At 45.3% G+C, this 10,892-nt stretch overlaps 1 protein-coding gene across 1 annotated transcript in view; it reads left to right on the forward strand.

Moving 5' to 3' along the window:
• slc6a2 (solute carrier family 6 member 2) overlaps positions 1 to 7,020 on the forward strand; it is a 252,490-nt gene extending 245,470 nt beyond the window's left edge. Inside the window, exon 14 of the mRNA XM_072518276.1 lies at positions 105 to 7,020. Coding sequence (XP_072374377.1) covers positions 105 to 128 — 24 coding nt within the window. The 3' untranslated portion in view covers positions 129 to 7,020. The remainder of the gene's footprint in view (positions 1 to 104) is intronic.
• Positions 7,021 to 10,892: the final 3,872 nt, after the last annotated feature.

A 10,892-nucleotide genomic window follows, 5' to 3' on the forward strand; every position in this document is an offset into this window, starting at 1 on the left:
AACAATTCCTGATAAATCTATTAAAATGCTGCATTTTCCACTGTCAAGTAACAAGTGAATATTATGACTGTAACTTTTTGAACTGTCATTTGATCGCTTCACAGCTCAAACATTGGCTTGCAATATGAACACTTCCAAAACACCTATAATACAAGAGATGCAATGGAAATAAGAAAATTCCTGGACGTTGAAAGTTATTTCTATTAAAAGTTTCAGAAATGTCAGATTCCATTACAACTCAAGTTCAGTGCCATATCTGTTACACTGCGGTGTGGCCGTTGACCTCTTGACCTTTGGGTAACAGCACAGCGCAATTATTTATTTTGTAACTCCTGCTTTTGTTCACGGGTGTTTGACAAATTACAGATGTCGACATGACATTGATTGTTTAATCTGGAATATCACCATTTTCTTTATTAGCACCACAGGCATACATGTACAAAAAAAACCTTTTAGACATTTGAAAGAATCCAGCAGTGTTTTCAGACTAATTTCTTGTCAGTGCCAAAATGCAGAAGATAAACATTTTGCATGACACTATTCTTTTATTTTTAAATCCAATACTGCAAACTGACGTACATATCAGTTTCCTCCATTTCTTAATTATCAGCCGTCAATCTCTCGTATCGATCTTGTTTTCAAGAGGAAATACATCCACATCTGTTTTGAAGTTATACATTTGTAAAATGTATTTTGTCATCTCATAATTTCTACTGCTTCTGAAGTCATAAATTACTGCCAATGTCTTCAACATATTCATTTTGATTAGGTATTTTGGGAATAATCTCCCTCATTAATAACCAGAGAGAAGAGAATTTCACCTCCGCGAATAGAATTTCATTGGCAGGATTCATGTTGAAATGTAAATTATGCCTCTGTTCACCTGTTTTAATCCATGTCAAAATGGTGCACAAGAGGATATAGTTCAAATGTATTAAGTATTCAAGTGAACTTTGCCAACCAACCATCTTGTTTCTCTTTCTTTTGGAAATGTTTTTATTGAGTTATATCCAACAAATTATAAATTATACCTTATCAGAAAAAGGCCACACAAAACCCAACACGTATATTTACAAGTGAGCATCTTCATAGCAACAACTGTGGCCGTGACCCTCCTTTAACCGACATACATATTTTACATTCCCCAATACGGCCGAGACACACATTTACAGGCATTTATACATAATTTGGTTTGGGCCTTAGCTTGCCATCAGACCGGTCCCTTGCGGCTTTGACCTTCCTGCTCATATCTTGTGTTCCTGCTCATAACTCATCCAGCAGTTGCCCATGCACGTCCCCACAGTTCTCCTCCGATAGGTCACCCGCGTTCAGCAGTTTTCTATTAGTGATGTTCTGGTTTCTGGGGGTACGTCATTGTTTCTTTTCGAAAGAAGCACTTGACTTGAATATATCTCAAGTCGTTCCCTCTTGGTAACTGGAACCTGTCCGTGAATTCCCCCAGGGTCACTACTCTATTGTCTGAGTACATGTCCCTAACCATCAGAGTCCCCTCATCCTGTCTCCACCTTTTGAAGGTGGCACCCATTATTGCCGGAGTGAACCTATGGTTGTTGCAGATGAGGGCCATTGTGGACGGTTAGGCAGAAGTGCTGCCTCATTTGGTACCATGTTCAGAGCGTGGCTACTGCCACTGGGCTCTATGAGTATTTGGCCTGGGGGGATGGGAGTGCGATGTCTCTATGCAGGAACTCTCCTCCATCCTTACCCACTCTGCTCCTGGTTCCTTGACCCATCCATGTACTCTTTCTGCAGTGTCTGTCCAATGGTAGAACTGTAGGTTTCGGAAGGACCAGGCCTCCCACATTTCTCTTTCTATTGGATCCTTTCTCTCTCTCTCTGTCTCTGTCTCTCTCGCTCTCTTCCCTCTTCCCCCGCCCCAACTGTGTTGAAAAAGCCCTTGGGGATGTAGATCGGGAGGTATCTGAACAGGAAAGGAACCTGGGCAACACGTCTATTTATTTATTATTTTAAATTTAGAATCCCAATTCATTTTTCCCAAATAAGGGGCGATTTAGCGTGGCCAATCCACACACCCTGCACATCTTTTGAGTTGTGGGGGCGAAACCCACGCAAACACGGGGAGAATGTGCAAACTCCACACAGACAGTGACCCAGGGCTGGGATCGAACCTGGGATCTCAGCGTCGTGAGGCAGCATTGCTAATCACTGCGCCACCATGCTGCCCCTCAACATGTTTATTTTGATTGTCTGTAGCCTCCCTGCGAGGGAGAGTAGGAGTGGGCCCCACTTCTGCACATCCTTTTTAACTTCTCTCAACCCGACTTGTCAGGTTCCATTTATGGAACTATTGGCTATTTAGATCCCCAGGTAGCAGAATTCGGTCGAGGCCAGTTTAAACAGCAGTCCCTCCAGCTCTGCCCCTCCCCCCTCCGGGTTCACAGGGAAGATCCCAAGGTTAAGCTTGTCGCCTGAGGAGGCTCCGAACTCCTTTAGGAGTTTCATTATCCCTCCCATGCTGATCCGGAGGTTTGAGATGTAGAGGAGCAGGACATTCACATAAAGGGAGACAGTTCTCTGTCTCCTCTTTGGATACCTCTTAACCCCTTCGCTGCTCTGAGTGCAATTGTCAGTGGCTCAATTGCCAGAGCAAATAGCGGGACAGCGGGCATTCCTACCTAGTGCCTCTGTGCAACCGGAAGTATCTAGAGCTGGTGTGTTTTTCCGTACGCTCGCTGTGGAAGCACTTTAGAGCAGTTTGACCCAGGAGATGAATCCTGCCCCAAACCTAAATCATTCCAGTACCTCTATGAGGTATTTCCATTCGATCCTGTCGAAGGCCTTGTCTGCATCCAGGGAGATGATTACTTCTGTTGTTCTCTTTCCAGATAGGGTCAGTATCACGTTCAGCAGGTGCCTGATGTTCGATGTTAGCTGCCTGCCCTTCACAAAGCCCGTCTCGTCCTCCGCGACTGCCTCTGGCACGCAGCTCTCCAACTGCCTTACCAGGACCTTCGCAGGATCTTTGCGTCTGCGTTAAGGAATGAGATGGGCCTGTAGGACCCGCACTCTATCGGGCCTTTGTCCGTTTTGGCTACCAGCGGTATTGAGGCTTGGGCCAGTGTTGGTGGCAGTGTGCCCCTTACTAGTGAGCTGCGAACATCTCCCGCAGGTGCAGGGCCAGTGCTGATGAGAATTCTTTGCAGAAGTCGGCCGGGAATCCATCTGGTCCTGGTGCCTTCCCCGCCTGCAGGGAGTTGATACTCGGGATTACTTCTCCCAGTTCTAGTGGTGCTCCCAGGCCCCATCTCTTATTTTCCCCACAATCGGCATGTCCAGTGCTTTGAGGAACTGCTTCATCTTCGAGTCCCCCTCCGGGAGTTCAGAGGTGTACAGCCCTCGGTAGAAGGTTGCAATGGCTTTTCTGCCACAGTGAATTGCCTGCTGTTTCTGTCTTTAACCTGAGCTATTTCCCTTCTGGCTGTCCGCTTTCTCAGCTGGTGAGCTAGCAGTCATCTGGCTTTGCCTCCATAAAAGGTCCCCCGTGTCAGGCGGAGCTGGTTGACTGCTTTCCCGGTGGATAGCAGGTCAAAGTACATTTACAACTTTTTCCTGTCCGCTAGTGGTCCCACGGTTGGGGCCATGGAATACCACCAGTCCACCTCCAGTATAGAGTTGACCAGCTATTGTCTGTCTGCCCTCTTTGCGTGGCTTGAATGCGATAATTTCCCCCCCTTATCAGCGCCTCCCAGAATGTGGAGGGTGAGACGTCCCCATTCTGGTTGTTGGTACATACCCGCCTCTGATACCGATCGCAAAATGCCTCATCGGCAAGGAGTCCTGCCGTCTCCAATCTCACATCCATGTAGTGTGGAGCACGGTTGGAGATTACGGTTGAGGAGTATTCCGCTCCCACTACCCATGGAAGCACCAATTTCCCCAATACAAAGAAGTTGATCCTTGAGTAGACCCTCTGGACCTGGGAGAATAAGGAAAATGCCTTCCTTCTCCCCTGGGTGCATGAACCTCCATGGGTCCACTGCTCCCACCTGCGCCTTGAAGGCATTCAGCTCCTTTGCCATATTCATGAATTTCCCTGATTTGGGACTGGATCTATCAGTATGTGGGTCCTGTACGCAGCTAAAGTTCCCCCCACCCCAGCCCCCCAAATGATGTGTTAGTGTGTATCTATGTCGGGGATTTCTGACATGGTTTTTTTAATGAATTCCGCGCCATCCCAGTTGGGTGCGTACATGTTCACGAGGACCACTGGTGCTCCTTCCAGAGTATCAATAACCATGACATACCATTGTTGCTTTTTATTCTTTCATGGGATGTGGGCAACATTGGTTGTGGGCTTCTGTTGCTCGTCTCTAATTGCCCTTGAACTGAACTGCTTGCTAGACCATAAATATCGATGGAAATTCTGTGAATCCAGCTATATGGGCAGATTGAAAACTTGCTCTGTACACATGGGGAATTTTCCACATTTCCTGCTGGAGACAACACTTAGAGAAAAACAAATTGAAACATTCCACCCTATGTTTCACTGCCTCAATTTTAACATGCAATTTAAAACAAATCCATGTATGTAATGGTTTTCACAATGTGAATATTGTTTATCCATTGAATATTAGTCCGGACAGAATTCATAATTTGCGAGACGTGACAATTTATTGAACCAGATCCTTCAGTCTCGGGACTGTTGGACACTAGACATACCCCCAAGATGCGCTTTGGGATCTCTGAAGCACTGGTCCCATGGGAATTGCTCGGTAAGTTCTGATGGGTAATTCCCTGACTTCCTGGAACTCTGAAAAACAGTTCTGATTTACATACCTGGAAACTTACCCAGGAAATGTTAAAAATCCTCCTCTAACTCATGGGTAACTATGTAACTGACCCCACAACTCCAAACCTCGATCCCCTGACTTCTCCCCGACCTGACCTGACGAGCCCCTACTACCCAACTCCCCCGCCCCCCCCCCCCCGCCCGCTCCCCCCCACAACGACTCCCCTCAATCCAACCCGACCTGACCTGTCCTCATCACCCTGTCTAGCTGCTGTCCCATTCCCTTACCCCCTTTCTTCACCCACACTACCCACCTACACATTCACCCATTCATTCATTTTGGAACATTTAAACTCTTTACTTAACCAGAATATGGCAGCTAGCGCCATAAAAGGAGGCGTGGCAGATTCTCTCTGCTGAGTGAGTTTTCCAGGATCCACCGTTCGCAAATGGGCCAGGAAAAATCGGAGGAAAGTAAGTGGGTAGTTTCTATTTATCTGATCAGGAGGTAGCCCAACCTTGGTCAGAAGTCATAGAACTTACAGTGCAGAAGGAGGCCATTCGGCCCATCGAGTCTGCACCGGCTCTTGGAAAGAGCACACTACCCAAGGTCAACACCTCCACCCTATCCCCATAACCCAGTAACCCCACCCAATGTCTTGGGCCATTGAATTTAACTTGTAGAAGGTTATCAACGAAATTAAAATATTTAACTTAGTTTGCCATTTAATGAAGAGATGTGAGCTATCCTGTTGACCCAAACTTGAACAGATGCTATGTCATTAATAGGTTCCGTAAAGGGCCCAAGAATTAGTCCATTGATAGTAGATTTACACCAGTGTAAAATGCTCCCCTTCAATACTTTAGGCCAAAAATAGAAGGAAAGGTATTTTTTCTTTTCTCACATACAGCTACTGTAGTGGTTCATGACATCGAAAATATTCAATCAAAGGCACTTAGTCAATAATGGATTGTCCATCAGTTATTAAACAAAAGAGCAATACTTGTGAAATCCATTTCCCCCCCCCCCCATTGAATTACATAATGAAGATACATAAATGGACAATGGTTTTCTTTCTGAAAATTTGCTATCTGTCTATATTGTCTTACATGTTTTCTGAAAATCCTGGAAATTGCTTGGGTGGGATTGGTGACTTAGGGTTTGTCATGAAGGCTGCCGTAACTTTGGCGGAAATCATGTTTATAGCCCAGCTGGTGTTTCCATCAAATTTACAATGGAACGCTGGGGAAATTTCCAATGTTTCTATTTTAATATTCACTGCTTGCAATCCCCCTGCATGGTGGCTTTCAAAAGGTCGCAATGGGTTCTAAATTGAAGAAATTACACTTAATTAGAAGTTGGAATTTTCACAGATTAAATCAGAGCTGACAGGAAATAATTGGCCAGATCTGGGATTCACTAGCAGCTCGCCTAACTGCAATGAAATAGGAGTAAGTGGATCTCTTTGGCTCTTTTTCTGCCCACCCTAAATAACTCGCGATGACCGGTTGTCCAAGAATGCCTAGCCACGCAGTCATTACTGTGCTTTCATTATCACTGACTACCACTTACTTAAACAATGGAAACATTCATTAAGTAATTGAAACCTTGAACCCATCAGATATTCTTAACAGATATATTTTGTTCTGTGATTGAACACTGCCAGTAAGCGAAATGTTTTCCAAAGCAAACTGATGACCAAAAAAACCACATGGCTAAATTTACTGAGCTGTTTTCTTCCACTGTGTTGATGTATATTTTTAAAATAATTCTTTGATTTATTTAGATTAGATGGCCTTTATCATTAAAGTATTAGCATTAAGATTTTTTAAACATCTTGTATATAATTATTTCTAAAGTGTAATCAGCAGTATGAAGTCTGAGAGTATATTAAAAGATATATAAATCTACCTGTATCAAAAATGGATCATATTCAAGTAGCAGCAATGTTCTTTTCTAAAAAGATCATTGCGTTTGTTTCTATGTTAAATGTTCTCATGTTAAATAATCAACTGTATTTAGCAAAAGTGTTTATAAAACATGTGCTTGTAAAATCTATTTTAATGTACACCTGTTAAATTTGTTTTTTGTGCTTAGTGTAAATATCGGCTGTCTAGAACTGTATCATACAGAATTATAGAATATTAAGATATTGTGTACATTCCAAAGTTCTGCTTAAAGTGAGTAAAGATCTCTGATGTAGTACAATATGCACACTGTAATAATAAAGTATATCTTCTTATACTCATTTTGGACTTTTATTTGGGTCAAATATTATTACCTCTGTTAGCCATCATTAAAAATCACCAACTGAAGATATTCACAAACGAGTGAAGATTTGATGTATTTGTTGGCAGGAAACTGATTCTTCCAACAGCAAAGAGTGCATATACTTTGGGCCAAATTCTTTGGCCCTTCCCACCAGAAACATCTTCCGGGCCCGCCAAAGACGACGCCTGTGCAGGCGGGACCGAAAGATTCCGTCAGCCAATAGCAAGCCGCTCCCACCATTGGAAGCAACGCTGCCGGGGGGCCTCCTCCCACTTCTTTGTTTGCTAAAACCTCCAGGACGTGATTCTAATCCGCCATTGCGCAGGCACACCTCCCATTATTCCTGGAGAATAGCGGGAGAGCCTCTAAACCGGGTTGGTGCCTGGTGCTGAACTGAGTGTGATGCTCTTGGCGCCCAACGTGATCTGGTTCACAGCCTAGCCGGGCATGGACCAGACTTGCATATTTAAACAAGGCTTAAACTCAGTTTAGCCTGTTCGAGGTTGGAGTCTCCCGGCTTCCGCAGATGCAGCATCAGTACTGGTTTCCAAAAATGGATGACCACGCTGGGGAGGCTCAGGGTGGTCTTCCGGGTGGTCAGGAACAGGGCACCCTGGCAGTGCCACCCTGGCACTGCCAGCATACTGAGAAAGGTCCTGGCCATGAAAGAGGTGGTGAATTGAGGGGGATGGTGCCTGAGGGAGGGGGGGGCACCATAATGTTGATATTGTATGCATGGCTGAAAATTCTGCTCCCTGCCTCACCTGTTAAAACAAGGTGTTTTTTCACTACATAGTTTAAAAATGTCAGTGAAAGGTTTCTAAATCATGAATGTTAAATCACGATGAACACCTAACTAGGTCAAAATGTAGAAGTGAGCTCACTGCTGTAAGTACACACATAGATAAATCAAAGTCATTTGTTACTGAAGTCATTTCTGTTCATAACATAACTCAATCCAAATCAATGGTTAGTTTTGGACTCAACCTAGTTTGCTTGATTGACAGCTTAAAATATAAAGTGAGATTCTGCACTATTTGACAATGTTATATTCTGCTCAATATTATAAGACATTCAGTCCAAATTATATTGTCAATACTGAGCTATTCTGTCCCCATGGAAAGTCACAGCAAATTCCTAATTGATAAAACTTTTAGGTAGGTGAACCCACATCTCCCCTCTTGGATTCCAACTTCAGAGTCTGACCTGAATCTGTCTGGGTTGGGTAAAATAGCCAAGGCTAACAACTTAGTACAATTCAATATTCTTTTAACTGTTTATTTTACCAACGATAACATACAAATATCAGTACCCTGCTCCCTTCAATACCCACAAATATTGTTCCCCTTTACTTGCACTGTATTCATCTTGGTATCACTCAGAAAGCGTATGTTTCTGCCTGTGCAGATGATCAATCCATTGTTCTCCTCACAAGTGGCTCCCTTGCCCCTAAACACAAGCATCTTAGAGTACAAATAAATCACATCAACGCCAGTGATGAACGCAATATCTTAAATCTTTTATCAATTCCACATCCTGGGTTGGTGAACAGCCCATTAATATATAAAGGTATTTTAATGGGGAATATTCAGGGTTCTTTAGCATCATTAGATTGGTGAATGAGATTTATCCTCTGAAGCAGTTTTGAAATTAGCGTATCCAAGGGATGTGGGTGCCAACTCAGACACGATGGCACCAGATCCGTCAGCTGTTAAGTGCTGTTCACAGCTTTGCCACAGGAGTTTAATGGCTTAAATCCGGATAAACAGATGCTATTGTGTAGCCTGACTACATCAGCTGTGGTTAACATATTTATGAAGTCACATCATTGTGTCTGTGCCTCTGTTTGAATAATTAAATTTCAGCTTCTTGCAAGTTTGGGTAAAAGTCTTGTGGGTTCCTGGAATATGAAATTTGGCCCATTTCTGATGATTGTCCATTTGCATACTTCTTTTGCAGTAGTCATTTGACAGTTAATATCAGCTCCCTAACCTCCTTAGTGAAATACGTTCCTGCTGAAGGGACTGGCTATCAGCTGCTTCTCTTCAAGCCGTGTAATTCAACTTTTATTTATTCCCCAACTGTAACTGCTGGACTTGTCCTTTCATATGCTAAGGATGTAAAACTCAGATCGGCTGTGCAACTGGAGAAGGCACTATGGAAGCTAAAGGTCCTCTCAGTGGGGCACACTGCATCTCCATATGCTTCTGGCGTGGTTTTTGTGGTGCCCCAATGCTGGCAAGGAGGCTTGTCTGGGGTGGAGGTGGTTCCATACATGTGCTGGAAGGCTTCCAACTGATACGGTCACTTTTGTGAGGGCCACGAAGAATCCAGTATGATTTTAAGGATACAAAGTAATAACATTTATTTACAATAACATATATATATATAACAGCAGCAGCAACTTCCCTTGCTACACTCTCCTTCCTGCTGGTTCCAAACTGGCCAGCTTTATTTATACTTGGAGTTTACTAATGGTTTCTCCGCCCCCCTCATTGGGGAAGCTCATACTCCCACAGGATTGTGGGATTGTCATTAGTCCCCAGCCAATGGTAAGAAGGCAGGTTATAACATCCCTCCCCCCCCCAAAGTCCAAGGAATCCACCCAAGACCCTGGCGAAGGAGGGCATCGGACTCGTTTTGCCGCAGGCCGGACACCATTTGCACGCATCGCTGGATCAGGCGGCGTGTAATGAGACGGAGACCGGCGCTTCCGTGATGAACGGCGCAACGGTTGTACATCCACGGCCCGTGGACCCGAGGATTCCCCCTCTGATGCGTCCTGTGTCTCCATCTCGGAGTCAGAGTCTGCTGCCTCCGTCATGTCAGCGTTTCTATCTCCATTCGGTTCTGTAACGACCTGCGCAGACTTCGAGTGAGGCACCAGTGGAAGATTGTGAAGACTACCTTCCCTTGTCTCTGGTCTCTGCGGCTGTAGAAATGAGCTCCGGGGGCGGGGAATCTTTTGAGGGGATAGTCTTCTGGACCGAACGTGGTCTACATGTTTGCGCTGGAGACGACCCTGGGCTTGCACCTGGTAAGATATAGGGCCGGTTTGGTGAAAGATTACGCCAGGAAGCCACTGGGCACCACCAGCAAAATTCCTAACGAACACTGGGTCATCGGGCGCAAACTGCCGAATCGGTCGATGCCGAGAAAATCCCTGTCCCTGCCGTTCTTGTGTGCGGCGTACTTTTGCGCCAATGTCCGGGAAAACCATACTGAGGCGGGTGCGAAGTCTCCGGCCCATTAGGAGTTCTGCGGAAGCTACCCCAGTCACCGCATGGGGGGTGGTCCTATACGTAAACAAAAAGCGAGCCCGTCTCGTGTCCGGAAGACTGCTTCTTTAGGCCTCTTTTGAATGTCTGCACTGCGCGCTCTGCCAACCCATTTGAAGCCGGGTGGTAAGGGGCAGTGCGGATATGGCGTATGTCGTTCATCTTCATGAACCTCGCAAACTCCTCACTCGTGAATGGAGTGCCGTTATCCGTGACCAGCACCTCGGGGAGGCCATGCGTACTAAAGGACAAACGCATCTTTTCAATTGTTGCGCAGGACGTTGTTCCCTGCATCTTATGCACCTCGAGCCATTTAGACTGGGCGTCGAATAATAGAAGGAACATGGATCCTTGAAAAGGGCCTGCGAAATCTGCATGCAAGCGTGCCCAAGGCCGCCCTGGCCATTCCCAGTGATGTAGGGGCGCGGCCGGCGGAAGCTTCTGATGCTCCTGGCAAATGGAGCAGTTTTGGGCCACCTTCTCAATGTCGGTGTCGAGGCCTGGCCACCAGACATAACTCCGGGTCAACATTTTTCATTTTGGTCACACCTGGATGCCCATTGTGCAAGTC

The sequence above is a fragment of the Scyliorhinus torazame genome, chromosome 10, assembly GCF_047496885.1.
Source record: "Scyliorhinus torazame isolate Kashiwa2021f chromosome 10, sScyTor2.1, whole genome shotgun sequence".
Classification (NCBI taxonomy): domain Eukaryota; kingdom Metazoa; phylum Chordata; class Chondrichthyes; order Carcharhiniformes; family Scyliorhinidae; genus Scyliorhinus; species Scyliorhinus torazame.